This window comes from Ambystoma mexicanum, chromosome 2p (genome assembly GCF_040938575.1).
Source record: "Ambystoma mexicanum isolate Mex_15411 chromosome 2p, UKY_AmexF1_1, whole genome shotgun sequence".
Taxonomy (NCBI): Eukaryota; Metazoa; Chordata; class Amphibia; order Caudata; family Ambystomatidae; genus Ambystoma; species Ambystoma mexicanum.
This window is the reverse complement of record NC_090923.1, coordinates 85,133,282-85,160,692: the sequence shown is the minus strand read 5'-3', so window position 1 is coordinate 85,160,692 and position 27,411 is coordinate 85,133,282. Positions and strand designations below refer to the sequence as shown.

General features: G+C 51.0%; 1 protein-coding gene across 1 annotated transcript in view; it reads right to left on the bottom strand.

Annotated features, from left to right (window-relative positions):
* Positions 1-1,430: 1,430 nt before the first annotated feature.
* QARS1 (glutaminyl-tRNA synthetase 1) overlaps positions 1,431-27,411 on the bottom strand; it is a 950,222-nt gene continuing 924,241 nt past the window's right edge. The window contains exon 24 of the mRNA XM_069643299.1: positions 1,431-1,700. Within this exon, the coding sequence (XP_069499400.1) occupies positions 1,650-1,700 (51 nt within the window). The 3' untranslated portion in view covers positions 1,431-1,649. The remainder of the gene's footprint in view (positions 1,701-27,411) is intronic.

Here is a 27,411-nt window from a genome sequence, read left to right as displayed (position 1 = left end):
AGGACCTGCTGTGGCTGCTGTTCCGGGGTGCCGGGACCATCCCACTGGATGACCCTTGGACCCATCCTCTGAATGCATTATTGCTATCAAACCATAACAAATCTTGGTGTTGTGCTCAGCCACTGCACCCAACTCCACAACCCCCCCGCGTTCCCCACACTATCCCAAAGCCTTCATGCAACCAGACCAATATCAGAAGTGGCACTAGCAAGTCTGGTGGTTCGGGATTGGAGTTGTGTGTAAGGAATTGTATGGGCGTAATGTCCACTTCCCAAGTCTCCCTTACTTATGATCACCGATGTTCTGGCCAGGACACCCCACCCTCCACACAGACCCTTGGTTGAAGATTCCTAAAAACCTACTTCGCATGTATTGAAAATTCCGACGTGTTTTATTGTGGACATGTGTGCAATCTGTTTGCTTCTGCTAGGGCAGGACTGCTTAAGCTACAGGGTTCTCAACTACAACACAACATATATGGTTACCTGTAATGCACCAAGCTCTCACTGCACTGCTTACAGTTTTTCCTGATTCATTGATTTGACTTTTTTACTATGTTTCAGTGTTACGTGTAGGTAATCTCAATGAGATCAACGGTGTACAGGTGTGTAAATGGGGCACTTTAGTTTTAACTGCTTGACTTACTATACCCTGCTTAGTGTTGAGGGCTGATAAATTAGTATAATTGTTGCTGGTCTTATTTGAGTGCTCTATGTTGGGTTAACAGCATTACTACACCACACAAACAGCTCCTGAAGACTGGTTTACTGTTCAGTCCGTCACCTTGAGAGTTTGGCTAGACCCAAATATCAATTAACCTGTTCATCAACTAATGTGGCCTTTCAGAAACCTCCCCAGACAGCTGGTCTGAAAACCCATCCTAACAAATGGCAATATCAAGCATAAGATGATAACAGACCGATATGATATATTGCATGTTAAACCAGTAAATTAAGACAACATATGATGGCAGTACCTGGATTACTACATCAACACTGAAATACTTTGACATACAATGTTGCCCTAATATATGGTTAGTTACTGATTTGCCTTTGTATGCACTTCAAGCTTTTGCAGCATTTCCTGTTATATTGCACTTTCTGATAGCTTGTCCATTTTGCCATCAACTGGATGAAAGGGCTCAATATCAGTTCTCACAAGATCGTCCAGGAGGAGAGGCGCAAGGTCCTTACAAGTTTTCTTTGGTGATCTTCTATTTTGAAAGTCATTTAGTGACCTTGGGCGACTATTTGCAGTGCATTGGAAGAGTAGAACCCTGTACTAGTGCTCAGAAATGACAGGCATGGAGTTCTGTAGACACAGCCATGTTCTAGTATTCGCCAGTCTTGCAGAATGCTTTTAGGAAGAATGCAAGTTTGCAGATACTTTCCATCCAGGAAGGGAATGCAGAAAGGAATACAGAATCATGGTTTATAATTTAAGAAAAAGGTTGTTCCAATTTAGTTTTTATTAATTCCAAACAATGGATTGAAAAAGTACAGTCTTTAAGGCAATTGTGTACCATGATTTTGTGCAATAAAACCATATGCATGAGGCAACCTCTGCAAATACTGTTCGAGACTGGTAGAGGTAGGCAGCTCCAGAGTAGGCTTGACTAAAACGGCTGTGGCGGTCCAATAAGAATCAGGTTATACCTTCCCTGGGTCCTCTTTCAGGGTCACAGTCCTGTTGAACACCATCTGTAAAAAGAAGGAAATCAAAGATGAGCCATCTTGCTTGGAGTTACACAGATAATTAACTTGTTAAAAGGGATGTGGAAATCCTATCAGGGACAAGTTGTTTGTAAAAATATGACAAGTCTTTAAAAAATGTTGTCCGCTTAGACAAGTAGACAGATAGTTCCAGCTGTGCATACGTGCCTGCCATTTGCTATGGAGTCCACGAATAAAAGTGATAAACAATTTCACAATCTGCGCCGCTTTTTGGAAATCTTGGAAAAGAAAATACCCAGCCTTTCCAGAGCACAGTACAGGTTTGTGACATGCCATATACAGAACCAGTACTACTGAAACAAGTGTGTTGGCCTTCACAGCACACACATTAAACCCGTTTTACTATCTGGTGCAGATTAACTATGCTACGAGAGGCATACAATTGTTGTGTAGAAATCCCAATAGGGTCACGTCCAGGAAGAAGAGAAGAGTTCACGAATGGCAAATCTGGCAACACCGCCCCCCTCTCTCATGTGGTTGGAAATGAGAAAAGGTGGAGACCTGCACGCTTTCTAAATTAATGACAGCTTCTATCGGGTTACATTTTATAATAGTTCAAATTCTGTGATTGGATAAGATTTGCTCTTGTGCAATTATGGGAATAGGCAGAGTCCAAATACTTGTGCAAAGCTGTTGGGGGTTCAGGGGGCTGGGGGCTAGAAGGGGGTCTGAATATCTCTTGTGTGGGGGTCCCACTAAAGTAGATGGGAAAGCTGCAAAATAAGTATTCTAACAATGGGTATGCAAACATGCCCCGTGTGCCCCCAAACAAACAGACCAGCAACTCCAAGCAGGTTAGGAGACCCAGGGGAGGACTACTCATGCCAAAAGCAGCTGTTGAAGAGACCCAGTAGTCACAAATGTAGAGGTGACTTTGCAGGTAGGGAATGGGTCCAGCTGGATTCTGGTTCTTTGTCTTTGCTTTTAGACTCATGGTTCTGAAACAGTAGATGTGCCGGGCCATAAGATTTCAAACAATAAAAACCTCTGCCCAGCAGAAGGCCTGTAGATGACCACAGGTGGCATGCATTCTCAGAGTGGCCAAGCAAGAGTCTTAAGGCATCAATAGAGGAACAAAAGTAGCTGACTAACTGTACTCATCGACGAAGAGCAGCAGCCGAGCAACAATGATCAATGTACTATGATGGTTTTGCACAGCAAGAGGAACAGCAAAATTATCTTTTTGTCCCTACACTGAACTAGCATACTTTCCAGATTCATAGGCCTTCCGAAATGGAGCAGGCCTCAGGGTCTACGAGATTCAGGAGAGCGCCAAAGGCGGTGCAGGGTGGTGAACCAGTTTTTTCCACTGGCTCAAGGGAGGGCATCTCCTGGACAAGCTTAACCTAGTTAAGAGATGCAGAGAACTGCCTTACAGGACTTGGCTATGGAAAGAAGTCTAAAGCAGCAAGAGCTCACAGTGTCCCTTTTGGTTCTCGTGAGGCTTTGGATTTAAGTTATTGTTGTAAATTAAGAAACTGCTCCAAAACCTCACAAGACATGTAAAACGGACTCTGGTGGTGGAGGGGGGGGGGGGTGGGGAGAAAGTGGGTGGGAGGCTGGGGAAGAGGGGGATGGGGGACGTTCATCCCAGCTCACCTAATAGACGACTGGATGTGGGTTCTAGTGTTTTGCACTCCCTATCCCAGCCAAACCCAATTCCTATTAATCCAGCTTCCCCTTTGTGGGCTCTGCATAGAGGTGCATGGGAAGGTCCATTCCTACCATTAGAACAATTCCTTTTTTGAAGGTCCTCTGCACCAGCGAAAGACACGGACCAGAAAGATCTGCTTGAACCTGCAACCCCTGCAAATCAAGGACTAAGGCTGACGTCGGGAAAAGCAAATCTGAGCTGGGAAGTATCCGAGTACGGGGGTAAGTTACAGTGGTTCTTACCTGCCCCTAAACTCGCTTTTAAAGTTTTCTTAAGTTTTACAAAACCTACTATACTTTGGTTTTACCATAGCTTGCTGCGGCATGCCTTCCGAGAGCTGGGGACACTTCTATTAGTTCTAATACACAGTCCTCTAACCCTTGGAACTGTTCACTGGACCAGAGAGACCCTACCTTCATTTTGTCCTGCATCACAAACTGTTGGACCTTTCCTGAACTTTTGGGCATAACCAGACAACTTAGGGAAGGACTTTTTAAGTTCGGGTTAACTGTCTGTGGACCTGTACAGGGGTTTGATTTGTGTTATGCCCTACTTCAATGACTATGTAATCTATTTTTAGTGTTGTGTGATACTTCTACCTGTTAGCAGTCTTTTCATAGTTATTTTTGGCCATAAATAAATGTGTATACATGCTGTCTAAGGGTAATTTCTGATTCCCATTGTGTGTACTCATTGTGGACCCCGAACAAGCTCACCACATCTTGAGACTTAGCCTAGACCCTCGTCGCTGCAACCTTGAAATGGTTTGGCTACAGCTCCACAGAGTTGTCTCTCAGAATATAGGTTGGCCTTCTATACATCTGTCCACCAGGCCAGAGTATAGAAAATCAGTCCTAACAGTTACCAAGACATAGCAACATAGTCAAAGACTAAGGGAAACGGTTTCCCAGTAACGACAGTCTGAAGAACGGGTCAGTTTCCCCATAACAGATGAGAAAAAGTCCAGAGGAGCGCAGCTGAAGCCTGTGCTCCACTGGAAAAAGTCAGGTTAGGGGGGGGGGGGTAAATAAATGGAGGGAAAACTGCACCTAAAAAGGAAATCTTGCTTAACATCTGCCAGTCAGGCTTCTGACCCGGCCATGGCACGGAGTTCACACAATTAGACCTTAAAAATCAGACCGACGAGATCAGGGATGAAGGGAAACCTGCACTGCTTCTCCTCCTAGACCTATCCGCGGCCTTTGACTTGGTGGACCATGAAATTCTCTGCCACCATCTCACCACTGCAGTCTCTTTCTCACTGCAGGATAAGTCCTGGATTGACCCCTTGATGGAAGGAAGACCAAAGAGTATTCGCTGAAAATGCAAGAGCTCCACCTGACCCAATTAAAAGTGGTGTTCCACAAGGGTCATGTGTATCACCTACCCTTTATAACCTCTTTACAAAGCCACTTCAAGCTCTCGGACTCCCGCGGCATAGCCTACACAAACTATGCGTATGACATGCAAATTCTCATGCGCTCACGGGTAACTATGAAAATGATGCTGGACCCAAAATATGGCATTGTTAGGCAAAGATTGTATGCAGTACCCTTAGGGTGCACTACAGCAACTCTGACTTAGGAAGCCTAACCTTTGGTATAAGCTTGTACTACACCGTTTGGTAGCGTGTTGAGCAGCCAGGCTTATCTCAAGATGGGTCAATGTGAGCTGAAGGGGAGTTGCACAGAGATTCACAGTGATTAAGTATTCAAATAAATACTTACACACAAGGTTTATTGAACAAACAATTATTAATTTATCAGTCAGAATAAGCCTTCTTCAGAAAGGAGCAATATACAAAGTAATACACAAATATACTTCAATACTATACACTCTTAGTTTCTAAATCAGTAAAAACCCTTTTGGGATGGCCCACAGACAAACCCTACACCCTCAGGTGACTGCAATAGCTAGGGTGCTGGGGACATTAATATCTTACTGTTTGCATTTAGAATACAGTTAGAAGTTGGTAAAAGGAAAAGGTCATCAGAACAAACAAGAGGCCACAAATATTCTCAAGCAGGCAAATACTTTTGGATCCCCTAAGCAGAGTCATTCAGTATAACATGCTAGGCTAAAGTGAATGGGCAAAAGTCTTATATAGTATGAAGCACCTCTGGTAGTTAAGTAGAAAGGACTTTGCACAATGATTTAGAAGTCTTTGAAGAAAATAAGACTCAAATGTAGGGCCACAAGCTGATTAGTCTTTAGTAGAAGATGCAAGCAACTCTACAATTAGAGGTAAGTTCTCTTAGACTTTACAGTACCTTTGTATTGAAGACAAAGTGCAGCAGATGACCTCTGTTCCTGTGCAGCCCTGCAAATCTCACTGTTCCTGGGCCTCATTCACAGGGACAAGAGGTAGGACTTCTGGTGACTCATGCTCTGCAATAGGACAGTCACCGCTCGCAACCGGCAGTCTTTCAAACAAGTGTCACTTCTGTGTTTCAGCTCCTCAGGACTACCGCAGTAAAAGGTCACATTTTATTCTAAGGGGTTCTTCTAAAGCACCTATCATGCTCTTCATAGTTCTGTTAAACCTCTCCACCAACCCACTGGTTTGGAGATGGTAGGCTGTTGAGAACTTGTCGGTCACTCCGGTGTTTCCACATGGCTTGTATGTAGTGGGACAAAGTTGGATCCCCTGTCAGATAACCTCCTTAAGAAAACCTACGCTGGTAAAAATACCAGGTAGGGCCTTAGTCACTGCCTGAGCAGTAACAGTCCTCATAGGTATGGCTTCATGATACCTGGTAGCATGGTCTACCACAACCAATATGACAATGCATTACTTACCGTAAGAGCATTTCTGATGGTTGTATCTGCTTAGATTCACATGCTGTGCATAGTCCGACATCCAGTGGTCACTGCGGAGTATTGCATTTTGTTTTTCGTAGTTGAAAAGTGGACGTCGACAAGGCGTGTCTGTAAACACTATCCCTATAGTGACGTGCAGTGTACCCACAATCCCTCATGCGTTGAGGTCCCTCTGTATTTTTTATGCCCTGATGGAGCCTATTAGACGTGAGTGAGTACAGAAAAGAGATATAGAAGAAAGTCTTTGTTCCTTCCATCCGAGCAGGGAGGAAGGGTGGGCGCATGTGAATCTAAGCAGATACAACCATCAGAAATGCTCTTACAGTAAGTAATGCATTGTCTTCTGATGTTTGTTAACCTGCTTAGAATCACATGCTGTGCATAGACTAGCGAGCAGTACCCAGAGTTGGAGGTGGGTTGTGAGAAGGAACAGTAGAAAAAAGATGTCTTAATACTGCTTGTCCCACCTGGGAATCAGCTCTAGAGTGGGCATCTAGACAGTAGTGTTTTGTAAAGGTGTGAACAGAACTCCAGGTTGCCGCTTTGCAAATGGACTCAAGAGGGACATTTGCAATGAAAGCTATGGAAGCCCCGGTGCCTCGAGTGGAGTGTGCTCTTAGCTTGAAGGGTAGTTCTCTCTTAGCAAGAGAGAAACAGAGTGATGCACTGTACAATCCATCTAGAAATAGTGGATTTTGAAACTGCATCTCTTTTTCTTCCTGCTGCCACCGAGACACAGAACTGATTAGTCTTTCTCAATGGTCTAGTTCTTTCCATAGAAAACATCACGGCTCTGCGAACATCCAGTGCATGCAGGCTCTTCTCACCTAAGTTTGAAGGATTTTGAAAGAACGTTGGTAGTTCTATTGATTGGTTGACATGGAATTTAGAGATACATTTTGGTGCAAACCTAGGATGTGTGCGTAGAACCACCTTATCCTTGTGAACTGTTACAAAGGGGTTTAGTACAGAGAGCGCTTGTAGTTCACTTACTCTCCTAATGGAGGTGATAGCTATTAGAAAAGCAATCTTAAGAGTGAGGTCTTTAAGTTTAGCTTTGTGCATGGGTTCAAAGGGAGACCCCATGAGCCTGGTTAGTAGCACATTTAGGTCCCATCCGGGAGCGAGATTAGCTATGGGAGGGTGGATCCTCTTCATTCCTTCCATGAAGGCTTTAATAACTTGGACTTTCCACCATGACACCAAGTTGGGAAGTGGTGTATGCGGAAAGTGCAGCTAAATGGACTTTAGAGTTAAACACCAAGCCTGAGTCTAGTAGGTGAGTCAGGTACAGAACAATTTGTGTGGGAGAGCAGCGAACCGGGTTGATGCTCCTTCCCCTACACCAGATGACAAATCTTTTCCATTTGCTAGAATAACAGTGACGAGTGTTGGGCTTTCTAGCCTCCCTGAGAATGTCCATGCATCTCTGCGGGAGTTGTAAATGTCCAAATCCTATGATCTCAGGAGCCATGCTGCTACGTTCATGGTCTGAGGGCATGGATGCAGTGTCCTGGCCTTGTACTGTGACAACATGTTGTACGGGCAGGGAAATTTCACTGGAGGATATAGGGACATCTCCATCAAGTGAGCGAACCAAGGCTGTCTGGCCCACATAGGGGCCACCAGTATCATGGTAACTTGTTCCTGGTGCATTTTGTGCACTATCTTGTTGAGTAGGGGATCCGGGGGGGGGGGGCGGGGGGTCGGAGATGAAGCGTAACCAAATTTCCCTGACCATGGTATCGATAGACCGCGCCCCTTGGATAGGTTCTGGTGTACCTAGAGGCATAATCTTGGCATTGGGAGTTCTCCAGAGTTGCGAACAGATCTATTTCTGGGAATCCCCATTGTGTGAAGACGTCGAAGACGATGTCTTCATGTAACCGCCATTCGTACGCCAAGGGCAGAGGGAAGTCTCTGCTGAGTTCGTCTGCTAGCAGATTGAGTTCCCCTGGTACATGTTGTGACAGTAGGAACATGTGTCTGAGAGCCCACTTCCAGATGTTCTGGGACAGCTTGGACAGTCCTGGAGAGCGAGTGCCCCCTTGCTTGTTGAGGTAATACATGGCTGTGGTGCTGTCCATGAGGACCATCACTGTCTTCCCTTGCAGGTGTGCCCGGAAGGCTTTCAGTGCCTTGAACACAGCTAGTAGCTCCAGTAACTTTATGTGCTTGGATGCTATGCTCGGAGTCCACACTCCGTGAGCAGTCTGATGGGATAGGTGAGCCCCCCCATCCTGTGAGGGATGAGTCTGTGGTTAGAGTGGCTTCCACTGCAGGTTTTTCTTCTACCACCACCGTAGCGAGAGAACCAAGGCCTGCAAGACCACCACTAGATCGTCCCATTGTCCGCTGGCCTGACACCACTGGCTGTTGAGCCACACTTGCATTGGGAGCAGGTGCTCGTGAGGTACCAAATAAATACATGACGCCATCATTCCTAGTAAGCGCATTGCTTTGCGTACCGTCACCTCTCGACCGGCCACATATTGAGGGATTTGAAACAGCATGTTTTGGACCCTCTCGGAGGGGAAGACAAGGCCGTCCTTTTTTCGAATTAGAGCCGCTAGGAATTGTTTGATCTGGCTGGGGTATAAACTGGACGACTTCTCGTTGATAGAGAAGCCCAGTTGAAACAAAAGGTCTACAGTCTTTTGGGTATTTCAGAAGCATGTTTTGTAAGAATCTCCTGTTATGAGCCAATCGTCGAGGTAAAGGTATACTGGGATGGACAACCTGCGCAGATGGGCTGCTGCCACTGCCAGTACCTTCGCGAATACTCTCGGCGCTGATGCTATGCCGAAGGGTAGCACTCTGAATTGGTAGTGTTTGTCCTCTATCATGAACTTGAGGTATTTCCTGTGCGCTGGCAACATTAAAATATGAAAGTATGCATCTTTCATGTTCAGTGTTGTCATGTAATCGCCCTGTGAAAGCAGGGGGATTACCTCCTGTAGAGTCACCATCCGAAACTTTTGAGGTTTGACAAATTTGTTTGCTGGGCGCAGATCTAGTACGGGGCGCATGGTTAAGTCCTTTTTGGGTACAAGGAAGTACACTGAATAAATACCTTCCTTTACCTGAGATAGAGGCACAACCTCTATAGCTCCTTTTTCTAGTAGTTGGTCCACTTCTTGAAGGATGCAAGGTGTTCTGGTGACATGCGTCGTCCCTTTGGGGGTCTGTACGTAGGGGAACTGTTGAATTCTATACAGTAACCACGGGATATGGTAGATCGTACCCAGCGGTCTGATGTTATACCCTCACATGCTGGAAGAAAGGATGTTAACCGGCCCCCGACCGGCGATGCATGGGGAGGGGACCCGAATCTTTGAGTCATTTGGTGCTGGTGGCTTGGGAACCTCTAGGGGTGGGACCCAGACCTCTTACCTTGCCACAACGTTGTCCTCTTTGGTTGTATTGTCCACTGGTGCCTTGGTTAGAGGACCAGTTACCTGCAGAGTATTGCTGCTGCTGTTGGCGTTGGCTGAATTATGTAGCCATACATGGCGTTTGAGGAGGATTCCTTGGACTAGGGAAGGAACAAGTTACTTACCTGTAACTGTTGTTCTCCAGCGTGGGTCTGGCATGGATTCACATGCTCATGAATATTCCCTGTCGTCAGGCTGGGAATCCTCGGTAAAGAAAAAACCAGTATCAGTTTCGTTTCTGATCTGTCTTTCGTAGTAATAACCAATCACTGGTCTCTGCGTCATACTGACCACAGCCAATGACTGCCCCCTACCTAAGCACCGCCTCTGGCAGCCATCTTCAGATTTGGAAGCACGTGAAGTGGCAGTATGACCAAGTGAAGAGCCGCAGAGGGGTAGGCGGGAGGGTTCGCATGTGAATCCATGCCAGACCCACGCTGGAGAACAACAGTTACAGGTAAGTAACTTGTTCCTTCTCCAGCATGGGGTCTGGCATGGATTCACATGCTCATGAATAAAGAATACATAGCAGTACACACATGCACAACCACGGGAGGTGGCAAAGGCTCAACATTAAGCATCACATCAACTCAACATTAAGCATCTTACCTCCTCACCAGGCTCACCTCAGGCGAACAGGTTGCGCAGCACTGCTTGGCCGACCCTGGACTCCTCCCTGGAATCCCGGTCGACGCAGTAGAATTTCGTGAAGGTGTGCGTCGACCTCCACGTAGCAGCCCTGCATATGTCCAGCAGGGGCACACCAGATAGGAACGCCGTGGTAGCTGCGATCGCTCTGGTGGAATGGGCTCTCGGACGGCCAGGCAGCGGTCGGTTTGCCAACCGGTGACAGCACATGATACAGCCGGAGAGCCATCTGGAGATGGAAGCCTTCGAGAGAGCCTTCCCCTGATTGACAGGTCCAAAGTTCACAAAGAGTTGTGACGTCTTCCGAAAACCCTTCGTGCGGTCCACGTAGAACTTCAGCGCTCTAGCTACATCCAGCGAGTGCAAAGTCCTCTCAGCCGGCGACGAAGGCGACGGGAAGAACACAGGTAACACCAAGGGTTCGTTGAGATGGAAGTCCGACGGTACCTTGGGCATGAAGGAGGGGTGCGTCCTGAGCACTACCCTCGTGTCGTGGAAAGTCAAGTACGGGGCCTTGCAGGAAAGGGCCTGGATCTCTCCCACTCGTCGTGCGGAGGTGATGGCCACAAGAAAAGCTGTTTTCCACGATAGAAACTTCAACGGGGCCGAGTGCAGAGGCTCGAACGGAGGTCCCATGAGCTTGGTCAGCACCACGTTGAGCTCCCACGCCGGGGCCGGAGCCTTCACCGGCGGGAACGATCTGAACAGTCCCTTCATGAACTCTTTCACCAGACGATGAGACCACAAGGACGTCCGCCCCGTGGTTCTGGTGTATCGGGAGATCGCAGCAAGATGAATCTTGATGGACGCGTGTGCCAGCCCAGCTTTGGCCAGCGTCAGCAGGTACGGCAGTACTTGGGGAGCCGTAATCCGTAGAGGGTTAATCTTCTGTGCGTGGCACCAGACAGAGAACCTCTTCCATTTGTGTCCGTAGCATTTAAGAGTCGAGGACGCCCTGGCCTTTGCAAGAACCTCTCTGCAATCGGCCGGTATGTCGTATCCTCCAAACTCTAGCGCTGCAGGAGCCAGGCCTGCAAGTTCAGCGACTTCGGGTCGTGGTGGAGGATGGCGCCTCCTTCCCTGGAGAGTAGATCCGCGTCCGCCGGCAGCTTGATCGGCGGGGACGCTGACAAGTCCAGAAGGTCCGGGAACCATATCTGCCTCGGCCACGCAGGTGCGACGAGGATCATCCTGCACCGTGACCTCTTGAGCTGGTTGACGAGCCGGATTAGCAGAGGCAAGGGAGGGAACGCGTAGAGGAACAGGCCCTCCCAGGGGAACGAGAAAGCATCGCCCATGCTCCTCGTCTGGGGAAACCTGCTGGCGAACCTCCGGCACTTGGTGTTCGTCGCCGTCGCGAACAGGTCGATCTGGGGTGTGCCCCACCGTCGGAAGAGGCGATCCACCAGATCCTGCCGTAGTTCCCACTCGTGGCACGAGCGCAGCTCCCTGCTGAGTGAGTCGGCGATGGTGTTTTTTATCCCTGCCAGATGAAACGGCACCAGAAAAATCCCTTGGGCGACGGCCCAATGCCACAGGTCCTGCGCCTCCTTGGACAACGCTGGGGACCTGGTTCCGCCCTGTTTCCTGATGTAAAACATGGTGGTGGTGTTGTCGGTGAAGATCCTCACCACCTTGCCCTTGAGGAACGGAAGGAAGGACCTGAGGGCCCAAAACACTGCACGGAGCTCCAGGACGTTGATATGCAGGGACTTCTCCGTCGGGAGCCAGAGTCCCCTTGCGTGCAGATTTTCGGTGTGCGCTCCCCACCCTTCCAGGGAGGCATCCGTGGTCACAGTCTCCTGGTGGGCTGGGGTCTGGAAGTCCATGCCCGCCGTCAGATGCGCGCGGGTGCCCCACCACCGTATCGCTCGTCGGAAACTCTCGTCGAGCTTGATCCTTTCCTCGAAGCTGCCCGTCGTCTGGATCCAGCGCGCATCCAGGAATTCTTGCAACGGGCGCATCCGGAGCCTGCACATGGGGATGAGGTAGATGCAGGAAGACATCATCCCGAGGAGGGACTTGATGGACCTCAGTTTGGCCGCGTCGGCCACCAACATCCGTTGCACCTTGCCCAAGATGGTCCTGGTCCTCTCCTCCGACGGGGAGGCCTGAAGGGACACTGTCGAGCCTCGCTCCCAGAAACAGTGCGACTTGCGCGGGCACCAGGTGGGATTTGGCGTAGTTCACGGAGAATCCCAGGTCCGTGAGGAGTTGGACGGTCCTTGCTGTGTGGACCACGGCGAGCTCCCTCGTCTTGGCGCGGATGAGCCAGTCGTCCAGGTAGGGGTAGACGTGAATCCCCTCGCGGCGCAGCTGCGCCGCCACCGGTGCGAGGCACTTGGTGAATACCCTGGGTGCCGACCGTAGTCCGAAGGGAAGGGCTTTGAACTGGTAATGACGCCCTTGGACCACGAACCTGAGGAATTTTCGGTGCCCCTTTAGGATGGGAATGTGGAAGTAGGCATCCTCCAAATCCAACGACGATAGGAAGTCTCCTTCCTCCAGTTGACCCAGGACGTGCTGGAGGGTGACCATCCGGAACTTCTGCGCCTTGATGAACTTGTTCAGCCGTCGCAGGTCTAGGATGGGACGCCATCCTCCCGTCTTCTTCTTCACGAGGAAGTATCGCGAGTAGACTCCGGAGCCCCGAAGCCTCTTTGGGACGAGTTCGATGGCGCCCTTTCTGAGCATCGCCTTTACCTCCAGGAGAAGTTGAGGGACGTGAAGTTCTTTCCTGGCCACGGGGGGGACGCGCGGGCACCTTCTTTGAAACTCGAGCGCGTGGCCCCGGGCCAGGGCGTCCAGCACCCAACGGTCGGTGGAGATGGACTCCCACACGCTGACGAAGCCCGCCAGCCGGCCTCCCACCGGGGTGCTTCGGTGGGGGCCCGACCCCACGGCCGGTTCAATCCTGCTTGGACGCGGCCTTGCCGCCTTGACCTCCTTGGCGACGACGGCGGGGTCCGCTAGACTTGCCTCGTCCTCTGTAGGCCTCTTGCGACGACGAGCGGGCCGCTTGACGGTAGGAAGCGAAACCGCCGACGGAACCTTTGGAGGCGCCCTTGCCTCCGCCGCTCCGAAAGGGCGTCCGTCGTTGCTGCAGGACTCCAAGGGCCCGGGCCGTCTCAGTATCCGCCTTGATGGCCTGAAGGGAATCGTCCACTGTCTTCCCAAACAGGTTGTTCCCGTCGAAGGGCATGTCCAGGACTCTGGTCTGGACGTCCTGCCGAAAGTCCGTAGCTTTGAGCCATCCACGACGTCGAAGGCAAACGCCGTTGCCCAGCTGGCGGAACCCAGTGTCGGCGATGTCCGTCGCCACGGTGATGGCGTGGTCCGAAGCCACCTCACCTTCCTGCAGGATCTCAAGGGCCTCCGCCCTCTTGTCGTCCGGCAGAAAATCCAGCAGGGGAGCTATCTTGTACCAGAGCTCCCTGTCGTAGCGGGCCACGATAGCCAAGGCGTTGGCCGCTTTAATCGTCGTCGCTGCCGATGAGATGACTCTACGTCCCATAGCATCCAATTTCTTTCCCTCGCCGTCCGGCGGGGAAGTCGATGTGGAGGCCGCACCCCCCCCCGCTTTCTTCCTGGCTGCCGCGGAGACGACGGAGTCCGGGGTAGGCTGCGCCCGGAGGCATAGGGGGGCCGTGTCCGGGACCCGGTACTTCTTCTCGTACCGGTCTCTTCTAGCTGGCGTCGTGGAAGGGTTCTTGAGGAGGGAAAGGCCCTCATCCCAAATGTCGTCCAACAGAGGCACTGCGAGGACCGTCTTCCTCTTGGCCTCGCGCCGCTGGTAAAGGAAGCCTTCCTTTTTCTTCTCCTCAGGGCAGAGTTGGAAAAGCTCGGAAGCCCTGGAGATCATGGAGTGGAAAGATCCGATCTCGTCGGGCGGAGAAGCCCTGGTGGGAGGCGACGACGGAAAATCTGCGTCGTATGCCTCGTCGTCCGTACCCGTCGCTGCCGTGTCAGTCCCCGTATCATCCCCTCGGCTGGACGGGGAGGAGGGCTGGACGGGGCGCGACGGTTGAAAAGGAGGTGGTGGATGGATCCTTCTTTTCTTGGTAGGGGGAACACCAGAAGGTCCCGGTTCTGGATCCCCCGACGGGAGAGGTTCCTCCGTCGGTAACGGTAGCCTCGTCCTTATCTCGGAGCATAAGGACTGTATGGCCAACAAAATGGCCGCCGAGTTGTCTTGCGGCGCTGGCAGAGGGGAATCCGACGGGCGAGCAGGGGCCCCGTCGGTATCCTCGACGATGCCGTCGTCGTCACCTGCGTCGGGGTCCATTCCGACGGGCTGGCCTTCTTCCACGCCTAGGCCGTGGCTTAAGACCTCGATCAGCTCCTCTTCTGAGGTTGAGGCCGAATCTACGACGACGCCCTGCCCCCCCACGGAGGGTTTCACGGGGGTCCTATCGATGGGCACAAAGGAAGACTCCCTCCGAGGAGGCAGGGAGATTCTGGGCCTGAGGTCGCCACCACTGGTGTAGCCACCACAGGCTGAGCCAGGGCCGCCGCGACCGTTTCGATAGAGGGCTTGGTCGGATGGATCAAGGCCTTCACCACCTTAGGTGCGCTCACCGCCTTATCCTTGAGGGAGGGGGCACTGCCACGCTCCTCCTCTGCCTTAGAGCTCGACCGGGGCCTCTCCAGGAGCTTCGCCGGGTGCTCGGCCTTCCTCTTACCCGACCCAGAGCGTTGGCTCGTGGTTGATGGTGCCGGGGAGGGTGCACCCTGCCTGGCGCCCGTAGAGCCCGACCGTTCGGCGCTCCCGGTGCCAGCGGACTCGCGGTGCTTGGCCTTATGTTGGGCCCCCGTCGCCGGGGCGCCCTCAAAGGTCTTAGAAGACCGCTCGGATTTCTTCTTCTTCTCGCCAGACGGGCTCTTACCCTCCAGCCAGTTGGCGAGACGTTGATGGCGGTCCTTCATGGTCCGTTCCAACATGTTGCCGCAAAACGCAGTCCTTCTCCACGTGCGTCTTGTCCTCATGAAGGCAGTAAAGGCAGAAAGAGTGTTCGTCCTCCTTGAAGACGTTCTGCAGCTGGCATCCAGGGCAGACCCTGAACAGCTTTCCGGGCGTCGAGCTTCCCTTCTCCTGGGCCATCTCCGAGACCGGGCCTGAGAAGCTTCTGGAGTCCTCCGAAGTGTAGCTCGACGAAATCTTCACCCTTGAGGGGGCACAGATGAATCCGACACGGGTCCCCGTTGATCGGATGTAGGATCGGTGGAGCTTGAGGCTCTTTTGACCGAAGAATCGAAGTTTTTTGTGAAAAAGCGCGAAAAAAAAAAGCACTAACGCTCGAGAGCAATAGCACGAGGATCCCAACACATGAACGTGCGGTAAAAATCTGAAGATGGCTGCCAGAGGCGGTGCTTAGGTAGGGGGCAGTCATTGGCTGTGGTCAGTATGACGCAGAGACCAGTGATTGGTTATTACTACGAAAGACAGATCAGAAACGAAACTGATACTGGTTTTTTCTTTACCGAGGATTCCCAGCCTGACGACGGGGAATATTCATGAGCATGTGAATCCATGCCAGACCCCATGCTGGAGAACGGCCAGTTTCTGCATCATCCAGAGGATTTTTAATGATGCTTTGGTTGACTAAGGTCCCTTCAGTCACCGTGGCTAGAAGCAGAGTACGTAGGGGTTCCGGTACCTTATGTAGTTTGCTCCATTGTGCATCTGCGTAACTTGCCAGCAGAAAGTTGTTGGCAATTCTTGCAGAAAAGGCAGATGAAGCTGTAATCCTCTTTCCTAGGGCATACAATTTTTACCCTCTTTATCTGGTGGTGCCTCGCTAGTTGACAGCGGGACCCCTGCTCTCTTCCTTGTATTTGTCACCACTAAGGAGTCTGGTACAGAGTGGCCCCTTATGTATAACGGGTCCGATGGAGAAGGACTACATTTTTCTATCCTCGGGTTGACCCCTCTGATCAACGCAGGAGTGGATAGTGAAGGAATAATTTGTCTCTTTACTGAGGCGAGAAGGTGAATGGTTTGTCTGACAGGGGGTTTCTCCTTAATGATCTTTTCCACAAAGTCGATGTCAGCAGAAGTTTCCCCGGTCTCGAAATGCGCTGCTGCCTTGCGCAGTAGTGCATTTAAAAGGTAGGTTGATCGTCTATAGGTGACGTATTCCTAATAGGTGAGTCCTTGGGTGGGGGCAGGTTTAGGGCGTCAGGGTCTGAAAACGCTGATGGGGACTGCCAGGCGTGTGAAGCGCCCTCTTCTAGGTCTTCTCCGAAGCCCGCGCCCCCCCCCCCCCCCATCACCCATATCCGGGTCATCTTCAAAACCTTCCTCCTCTAGGTTTTGTTCCACTTCATTGCCTAAGAATTCATCATCCTCCTGAAAGTGGGGTCCTCTTCAGTGAGGTCATAAATCTACATCCTCGGGGGGGGGGGGGGGGGGGGGGGGAAGGGGGTAAATCAAACAGCCTAGGGTACTTGGCCCTGGGATCCTCCTGAGATCCCTCTCCTGATCTCTTAGGTGTTGGAAGGTTCCGAGTCTCCATAAACCTCTCCATTTTGTCCATACAGAACTGGAGTCACTCTACGGTTTCCTGAGGTACCCCAGAGCGGTCAGGGGGGGGGAAGGGAGGGCCTTCCGTTAGAAAACGCTTCAACCTATCCCATAACGTCGAAGAAAGGTTCCCCTCGTCTTCTGAAAAGCCTTCTGGTAGGCTAGGAGTCCCTCTCGACGGAGGGGGGCGGTTCCTGCCTTCCTTTTGACCTTTTCAGTGTCTCCCGGGCCTTGTGAGCGGTGATCGCCGTTTCTTTCGCCGTCCATCTCTGGCGATCGGTGGAAATAACCCTCGCCAGGCTCTCGACAACTAAACTGTCTGTTGAGGGTACCTCCGGCGTCGACGTTGCAGGCATTGCTTGCTCTATGCCAACGGGCGCTCTGACGGTGCGTGCCGTTTGGCGGTTTAGTGATAGCGCCCTTATCTGCGGGTAGCCCAGTCGCTAGTCGTGTTTGCGGTTGTGGGGGGGGGGGGGCGGTTTAGGACTCTTACGGTCTGAGGCGGCCGCCGGTAGGACCTGCATCTCCGTTGGCGCTAATGCTCTCTTCGTCTTCGAGGGGGTGTTCATCCCCATAAGCAGGGCTTGAGCCGAGCTTGTCGGGGCCGGGGACAGACAAGGAGCGTGAACGGCTCCTTAGAGAGGTCTACGACTTCCGAATCTGATGTTGTGTTGTCACATTCCTCGTCACTTTTGGCAGCGGCGGGTGATGAATCAGACCTAGACATGGCGTAGGCTGCCCACCTTTTGACCCTGCGGTCTTTTAAAGTCTTCGGTTTAAGAAGCTGACAGGCCGCACAGGCGTCTTCTTTGTGGTCGAGGGGCAAGCAACGGTTACACCGTTTATGCTAGTCTTTCCAGGTAAACTTGCCCTTGCAACGTGGGCAAAACCTAAAGGGTGTCCTCTCCATAGCTGAGGAACCGATAGCATGTGACAACAACCCCGAAGGAAAGGGAGGGGAAAGGGAAAGGCATTCTCGAAGAGAAACAATGTCACACGACCCCACTTTCCCTACTGTATTTGGCCGTCGAGGCCAGGCCACGTGTTCGGCAAACGCCGAACAGCCTCCTCCGTCGAAGGCACCACCGTCGGGGATCTTGACGTCGAAGGAGGCATGTAAAGTAATAATATAAGTTGATAACGACCAAAGGTCGAATAAATGTCTTTGCAATGTCTCTCGAGGAGCTCCGCATAAAGGCGACCAATATCTGGGCGGAAAAAAACAATCTGAGGGACCTCGACACGCGAGGGATTGTGGGTACACTGCACGTCACTATAGGGATAGTGTTACAGACACGCCTTGTCGACACCCCCTTTTCGACTACGAAAAACAAAATGCAATACTCCGCAGTGACCACTGGATGTCGGACTATGCACAGCATGTGATTCTAAGCAGATTAACAAACATCAGAAAAATTGTTTCCTGAAGATGTTGGAGAGTCTAAGGGACCAACAATGTTGATTCCTACCCTCTCAAAAGGGACTCCCACCACTGGGAGAGGCACTAAAAGGTGCCACATTCTTGGCTCCATTCTTGACAGAAGTCTGACAAGTGTGACAGCTTCTACAGAATGCATCTACATCAGACCCCATCTTGGGCTAGTAGAAATAAAGAGAAATCCTTTCCTTGGTCTTCTTAAAGCTTAAGTGACCAGTCAAAGAAATCTCATGGGCTAACTGTAGAAACTGAGGTCTCACCTCCTGGAGCACTACAAGTCTTCTGTAGTCTCTTGGGGTAGACTCAATAGGTTCACTGTAGATGAGGCTATCCTCCGAGTATAACCTGTGCTTCCCTGGCCCAGCCCGTCCAGCTGGGAAGCTGCCTGTTGGCGAAGTCCTTCAAGAGTAGGACACTCTTTGACGTATGCTGAAGTCTGCCCTACAGGGGCCAACATCTGCCAGTAAAGACTGTAGCTCAGGATGGTCCTTAGGATCCAGATCTCCAACATGGGGAAGGTCTTCTTCAAGCTCTGTGCCATCAGTAGCTGACTCAACCTCTTCTGGTTGGACCTCCCACTCAGCCTCAGCTGGTGGAGTAGTCACAGGTGTGACAGACCCATCTCAGGGATGTCCTGGTTTGATGCACCGGAGTGCTATCTTTGTTTCCTGAGACCTTGGGGTTCCCCTTTGTCTCATTCTTCCTGGAAATAGAAGTTTGCTTTTCCTGCGGACTGGGTGTTATAGGTTCAACAACTCAGTCATTTAAAGTGAGCTCTCTGGCCTTCCTAGTCTGCGCCTGCTTCCTTTTACTGGCAGTGTTTAATACAACTCCAAGAGTTTAAGTCATTCCCCAGCAGGACTCCCCAAGGACCCTCACTTTGTACACCTATGGGTATTCTTACAGTCGTATTGTTGCACTTGATGAGAGCTGGTAGTATTGGAATCATCTGGATAGGGACTCCAGTAAGCTTAGTGGGGCCTTTGAATGCCTTAGCAACATCCTCAGGTTTGAAAAAGGATTCATCCACCACTGTAATGCTGGCCCCAGTGTCTCTAATGGCAGGGGTCTCCTGACCATTTCCAAGTGCACTGTCCTTGTAGTTTTTTCTTTTGTGTTATCTGGTATAGAGTTATACACATCTATATTCCGCTGTTCCCACAGACCCAGGGAAGCTAAAGAAACACTGGCAGAGACTCCAATGGGGTCTTCAGCCAATAGTTGAAAGTTTCCACTTGCCATACATACTTCTCCCTCAGGGATGAAGGTTAAGGGGGGGGCAGTGTGGACCCCTGAAGGTTTACCCTTGCACCGGGGATCCACTTTTACATGGCCAGTTGACCCACAGGCATAACATTTTCCAAATGTTTTGACAAATGGGGGCTTCTGCTGACCTCCCTCAGGGTTGGCACCAGAGGTTTCACTAGACTGACCTGGTTTCCCAAATGGCTTACCCTTCTTATGTTTGTGGCCGGCCCTCTTTTGGATGGGATGTTTTAGAATCCTTTTTGTAATCTTTCTTGTACTGCTTCCCCCCATCCTTTTTGTGAGTGGCCCCAGAATCCTTGCGAGTAGCCCTGTTGGCAACCCACAAGTCAGCAACTTTTGGTAGCTTCTTGGGATCAATTTCTTTTGAGTCAGCCAACTGCTGTCTCAGCTCAGGAGAGCAGGCATCAAAAATAGATTCCAACAAAAACAGATCCCATTCCTTCAAAACAGTTCACCTTAGCCCAATCTACGTTTTTCAAACATTCACACACGCAGGTAGCCCAATGGGTACCAGTCTTTTTGAGGGTCCTAAACCTCTTAAGGTACAGGGAAGGAGTTTTCCCAAATCTAGCTTCACATTTTCATACTCCAATCTTTCAAGTTCCTCCATCTCCATTGCAGCATCAGTTGCAACCTGGGGGAGCCTAGACAAAAGCCAAGTAATCAACTGACTTCCTGTAAAACCCAGAATCCCATAGTTCTATTCAAAAGCACCCAACCAATCCAAAATATCAAGTTTCACATCATACATACTGGCTGCTTCTTTAGGCATGCATGGTCTCTTTGGACTGGAAGACATAGGAGACTCTGGGATAGAAACATTTTCAAGAGACAATTTCTTCATTTCAAGAGCATGTTGCATTTCGATTTCCCTTAGTTTGATGTCCTGATGTTTGGTTTCAGCTTGGATTTGTGATCTTTTGAACTATAACTCAAGTCTCAATTTCTCAAGAGACAAATTCTGGACTCTGATGGACCTTGTGGGGTCCCCATGGATACAGGTTGAGGCAAACTGGCTTGTTGCGGTAAAGAGGGGCTCTCTTCCTGCGACTTCTCTGACTCTTCAACAATAGTTAGACTCTGAATTATCACTTTCCACATTTCCTGGGTTAGTAGGTGTGACGGGCCTACTACCCAGAATTTGATTATTCAACAATCAGTTAATTTTTCTTTCCATTAACAGGGAGATTCCTGATTTTACACATTTCATTCCGTTTCTCTACTGTTAGAATGATTAGGGCTTTCTGCCTGAAGTTACCCATATCTGGCATGTTACAATTGCTTTTCTAGTGGAGCTTAGCCTTCTGAAGGTTTTTAGTTGAACAAAAGCAAAGTAAATTCTTAGTGTAACAACTCTACAATATATCCTCACTGCCTGCCACCAGTGTTAAGCCAAGATTGTATGCAGTACACTTAGGGTGCACTACAACAACTCTGACTAGAGGTAATAGGAAACCCAACCTTTGGTATAAGCTTGTACTACAGTTTGGTAGCGTGTTGAACAGCAAGGCTTATCTCAAGAGGGGTCAATGTGACCTGTAGGGGAGTTACACAGATTCACAGTGACAAGTATTCAAATAAACACTTACACACAAGGTTTCTTGAATAAAATATTATAAGTTTGTCAGTTAGAATAAGCCTTCTTCAGAATAGAGCAATATACAAAGCAACACAATGTTATAATGTACAGCGCTTTTGATTAAAGAGCTACATAAACACAATAAATACAAATACTTCAATACTATACACTTAGTTTCTAAATCAGTAAAGACCCTTTTGGGATGGCCCACTGACACAACCTACACCCTCAGGTGACTTCAATAGCTAGGGTGCTGGAGACATTAATATCTTACTTTTTGCATTTAGCACACGGTTAGAAGTTGGTAAAAGGAAAAGGTTATTAGAACAAACAAGAGACCACAAATATTCTTAAGCAGGCAAATACTTTTGGGTCTCCTAAGCAGAGTCATTCAGAATAACAGGCTAGGCCAAAATCAATGGGCAAAAGTCTTATACAGGATGAAGCACCTCTGGTAGGTAAGTAAAAACGTCTTTGTACAATGTTTCAGAAGTCTTTGAAGGAAAGAAGTATCAAATGCAGAGCCACCAGCTGATGAGTAGTAGAAGATGCAAGCAACTCTACAATGAGAGGTACGTTCTCTCAGACTTTACAGTACCTTTGTATAGAAGAAAAAGTGCAGGAAGGAAGGCAAAACACTTAACTTTACATTGGGGGTATTATTGAAAGTACTTACATGCTTAAGAATCATTGTGTGAATACTTGTTCTATTCTGATCCTCTTTTGACACTCCCCTAAGAAAGTCTAAATGCAAACAGTGATATATTAATGTCTATAGTACCCTAGCAATTGATGTCACCTGAGGGTGTAGGTAGTGTCTGTGAGCCATCCCAAATGGGTATTTGCTGATTTAGAAAATTAAGAGTGTGTATTAATTTTGAAGTGTATTTGTGTGTTGCTTAACACTGCTCCCTTCTGAAGAAGGCTTACTATAACTGACTGGTAAATACATTAATAATGGTTTAATCAAGAAACCTTGTGTGTAGGAGTTTATTTGGACACTTGTCACTGTTAATCTCTGTGTAACTCCCCTACAGCTCACATTGACTCCTTTTGAGATAAGCCTGGCTACTCGACCACACTGCCAACCTTTGTAGTACAGACGTATACCCAAGGTTGGGTTCCTATTGCCAGAAGGTCAGGGTTGTTGTAGTGCACCCAAAGAGTACGGCATACAATCTTGTCTAGCACACTCCATCCTTGTCGACCACTATAATGACATTATCGCTCACAGTGTTAATAGACTCGCACCACTGGTTCAGCATAAGGCTAAACCGTCTGCACATAAGGAACAAGTTACTTACCTGTAACTGTTCTCCAGCATGGGTCTGGCATGGATTCACATGCTCATGAATATTCCCCGTCAGGCTGGGAATCCTTGGTAAAAGAAAAAAATCAGTTTCGTTTCTGAACTGTCTTTCTGCTAATAACTAATAACTGGTCTCTGGGTCATACTGCCCCCAGCTAAAGACTGCCCTCGACTTAAGCCCCTCCTCAGGCAGCCATCTTCAGATTTGGTAACACGTAAAGTGGCAGTAGGACCAAGAGAAGAGCTGCAGAGAGGTAGGTGGGAGGGTTTGCATGTGAATCCATGCCAGACCCATGCTGGAGAAGAACAGTTACAGGCAAGTAACTTGTTCCTTCTCCAGCATGGGGTCTGGAATGGATTCACATGCTCATGAAGATAAGAATACATAGTAGTACACACATGCACAACCAAGGGAGGTGGCAAGGCTCAAAATTAAACATTTCAACAACTCAACATTAAGCATCTCTTACCTACTCACCAGGCTCACCTTACAAGCGAACAGGTTGCGCAGCAGTGCTTGGCCGACTCTGGAGTCCCCTCTGGAATCCCGGTCAACGCAGTAGAATCCTGTGAAGGTGTGCGTCGACCTCCACGTAGCACTCCTGCAGATGTCCAGCAGGGGCACACCAGACAGTAACGCTGTAGTTGCAGCAATCCCTCTGGTCGAATGGGCTCTCGGACAGGCCAGGCAACAGTTGGTTTGCCAACCAGTGACAATGGGTGATGTAGCCGGAGAGCCACCTGGAAAAGGAAGCCTTGGAGAAGGCCTTCCCTTGGTTCACAGGTCCAAAGTTGACAAACAGCTGTGATGTCTTCCCAAAATCCTTCATTCAGTCCACGTAGAACTTCAGCGCTCTCACCACATCCAGCAAGTGCAAAGTCCTCTACGCCGGCGCCGAAGGCGACGGGAAGAAAACCAGTAACATCCAGGGCTCGATGAGATGGTAGTCCGACGGCACCTTGGGCATGAAGGAGGGCTGCGTCCTCAGCACGACCCTGATGCGTGGAAAGTAAAGCACAGAGGCTTACAGGAAAGGGCCTGGGTCTCCCCCACTCGTCGTGCGTAGGTGATGGCCACCAGGAACGCCCTCTTCCATGACAGGAATTTCAGCGGTGCCGAATGCAGAGGCTCGAACGGGGGACCCATGAGCCTAGTCAGCACCACATTGAGCTCCCACTGCGGGGCCGGAGCCTTCACCGGCAGGAACGAGGGGAAAAAGTCCTTTCATGAACTCTTTAACCAGCCGATGCGACCACAGCGATGATCGTCCCAGAGTTCTGGTGTGGCGGGAAATGGCTGCCAGATAGATCTTGATAGAGGCATGCGCCAGCCCCGCCTTGGCCAGCGACAGCAAGTACGGCAGCACTTGAGGGGCCGTAATTCCTAGAGGGTTTATCTTCTGTGCACGGCACTAGACGGTGAACCTCTTCCACTTATGTCCGTAGCACTTAAGAGTAGTGCACCTCCTTGCAGTCCGCCGAGATCTCGTATCCACCAAACTCTAGTGCTGCAGGAGCCAGGCCTGCAGGTTCACTGGCAACTGATCATGGTGCAGGATCGCGCCTCCTTCCCAAGTGAGAAGATCTGCTTCCGCCGGAAGCTAGACTGGAGGGGACTCCAACAAGTCCAGAAGGTCTGGATACCATATCTGCCTCGGCCACACTGGTGTGACGAGGATCATCCTGCACCTGGACCATCTGAGTTGACTGATAAGTCGCAGGAGCAACGGTGGGAACGCATAGAGAAATAGGCCGTCCCAGGGGAATATGAACGCATCCCCCATGCTCCCCGGCTGGGGAAACCTGCTGGCGAACCTCTGGCACTTGGTGTTCGTCGCTGTCGCAAACAGATCGATCTGGGGATTAGCCCATCGCCTGAACAGTAGGTCAACCTGATCCTGCTAAAGTTCCCACTCGTGGCAAGAGCGCAGCTCCTTGCTGAGCGAGTCGGCAACGGTGTTCTTCACTCCTGCCAGATGAAAGGGTACCAGGAATATCCTTTGAGCGATGGCCCAGTGTCGTAGGTCCTGCACGTCCTAGGAGAGAGCAGGGTATCTGGTGCCCCACTACTTCCAAATGTAGAACATAGTCGTGGTGTTGTCGATGAAGACCCGCACCACCTTGCCCTTGAGGGACAGAAGGAATGGCTTGAGGTACCAAAACACAGCCCGGAGCTCCAGGACGTTGATGTGCAATGACTTCTTCGGGAGCCAAAGGGATCATCTTGCGTGGAGATTTCCGGTGTGTACCCCATCCCTCCAGGGAGGCGTCCACTGTCACCGTCTCTGGGGTCTGGAAGTCTGTGCCTCATGCTAGATGCGTGCGGAATCCACCCCCCCCCCCCAACCATCGAATCGCCTGACGGAATGTCTCTGAGGGCGATCCTGTCCTCGAAGCATCCCTTCGCCTGCATCCACCAGGCGTCGAGGAACTCCTGCAGCAGTCGCATCCGCAGTCTGCACAGGCAAACGAGGTGGATGCATGACAACATCATGCCGAGCAGGGACTTGATGGACCTCACCCTGGCAACCTTCATGGCCAACAGCTGTTGTACCTTGCCCAGGATGGCCTTTAGCCTGTCCTCTGACAGCGCGGCTAGGCGCGCCTCCGTGTTGAGTCTGGCTCCCAGGAACTGGGCGTCCTGTGATGGCTCCAAGCAGGACTTCGCATAGTTTATCGAGAACCCCAGTACCGTGAGCAGGCGGACGGTCCTCGCTGTGTGGCGGACGGTTCTCGCTGTGTGCCCGACAGCGAGTTCCTTTGACTTCGCTCAGATGAGCCAATCGTCCAGATAGGGGTAGATGTGGATCCCTGCAGGCACAGCCGCGCCGCCACCAGTGCCAGGCACTTGAGGACCCTTGGGCCGACTTCAGACCGAAGGGAAGGGCCCTGAACTGGCAGTGCCGTACTTGGACCACGAAGCCCAAAAACTTTCGGTGCCCTTTGTGAATGGGGATGTGGAAGTAGGCATCCTCCAAGTCCAGTGACGACAGGATGTCCCCTTCTTCTAACTGTCCCAGCACGTGTTGACCATGCAGAATTTCTGGGATTTTATGCATTTGTTGAGGCGGCGCCGATATAGGATGGGCCACCAGCCGCCGGTCTTCTTTCGAACAAGGAAGTACCGTGAGTATACTACGGAGCCCCAGAGCCTCTTCGGGACAAGCTCGATCGCGCCCTTTTTTTTTAAGCATTGCTCGTATCTCCAGATGTAGTTGAGGAAGAGATTTCTTTCCTGGCCACGGGTCGAAACAGTGACATTTCTTTTGGAACTCCAGAGTGTGCCTGTGGGCCAGTGCATCCAGCACCAAACGGTCAATGGAGATGGACTTCCACGCGCCAATTAAGTTCAGCAGCTGGCCTCCGGGTGGGGTGCTCGGGTGGGGGCCCTACGTCATGGCCGGTTTAGTCCTGTTTCGCCAAGGCCTTACCGCCAGCCTGGTTGCAGCCTGTGTATGCTTCCTGCGACGAAAAGCGGGCAGTTTGACGGTATGAGGAAGAGCCGCCACCAAATCCTTTGGATTCACCTTGTGACTTGCCTCCAGAGGGCCGAAAGGACGGCCGTCGTTGATGGAGCGTGCCCATGGCACAGGCCGTCTGTGTCTGCCTTGAGGGCATGCAGTGACTGGTCTACTGCCTTGCCGAACAAGTTCCCGTCGAAGGGCATGTCCAGTACCCTCCTCTGAATGTCCTGGCGGAAGTCGGTGGCCCTGAGTCAGCCACGCCGTTGAAGGCAAACGCTGTTGCCCATCTGGCGGAAGCCGGTGTCGCAGATGTCTGTGGCCACCGTAATGGCGTGGTCCGAAGCCACCTCGCCTTCCTGTAAGATTTGAAGGGCCTCTGCCCTCTTGTCAGGGAGGAAGTCCAGGAGGGGGTGATTTTAAACGCCAGCTCTTTACTGTAGCGAGCCACGATTGCAAGAGCGTTGGCAGCCATAATGGTCGTTGCCGCCGAAGAAATGATCCAACGTCCCATGGTATCCAGCTTCTTCCCCTCGCTGTCCGGCAGGGAAATTGAAGTCGACGCGTCGTCCCAGCTGATTTCTTCTCGGCAGCCGCGGAGACCACAGAGATGGCTGCGCTCGGAGGCACATTGGTGCAGAGTCTGGCATCTGGTACTACTGGTACCAGTCTCTCTTCGCCGTGGCCGAGGATGGGTTCTTCAGGAGGGCCAGCCCCTCGTCCCAGATGTCGTCCAACAGCAGGACCGAGAGCACGGTCTTCCTCTTGGTCTCTAATCGCTGCTAAAGGAATCCCTCCTTCTGCTCCTCGGGGCATAGCTGAAAAAGCTCTGAGGCCCTAGTGATCATGGCATGAAACGTGCCAATTTCAATTTCATCGGGAGAAGCCCGGGGTGAGGGCGACGGGAGATCTGCTCAGTCGTCGCTGCCGTCTATCCCAGTCGTCGCTGTCTCATTCCTCGGAGGAGGGGATGGAGGTGAAGGATGGAAGGGTGGGGGCGGTTGAACTTGCCCCTGCTTGGGTGAAGGGCTTCCAGGCGGTCCAGGCGCTGCTGGATCGTGCGCCAATCAAAGTCTTAGCCAGGTGAATCGGCCTTCACAACCTTTGGTGCGCCTGGGGGGGAGGGTCACCGCATCCCTCCACCTTGGCTTTCTCCGTTAGGGTCGACCAAGGCGTCTCCTGAAAGCTTACCCGGGTTTTCCAACTTCCTCTTCGTCGAGCTGGAGCGTTGGCTTGTGGTTGACTGTCGGCGATACTGCGCCCGGCCTGGCGGCCGCAGCGCCCATACCCGCGGACTCGCAGTGCTTTGCCTTATGTTGGGCCCCCGTCGGCGGAGCACCCACAAAGGTCTTAGAAGACCGCTCAGACTTCTTGGGCTCACCCGTCACCGGGCTTTTCGCCTCTAGCCAGTCAGAGCCGTTTGCGACGGTCCTTCATGGTACGGGCGGACATGTCCTTGCAGAACACACAGTCCTCCTCCACATGCGACTTATCAGAGTGGATGCAGTAGAAGCACCAGGCGTGCTCATCCTCCTTGAAGACG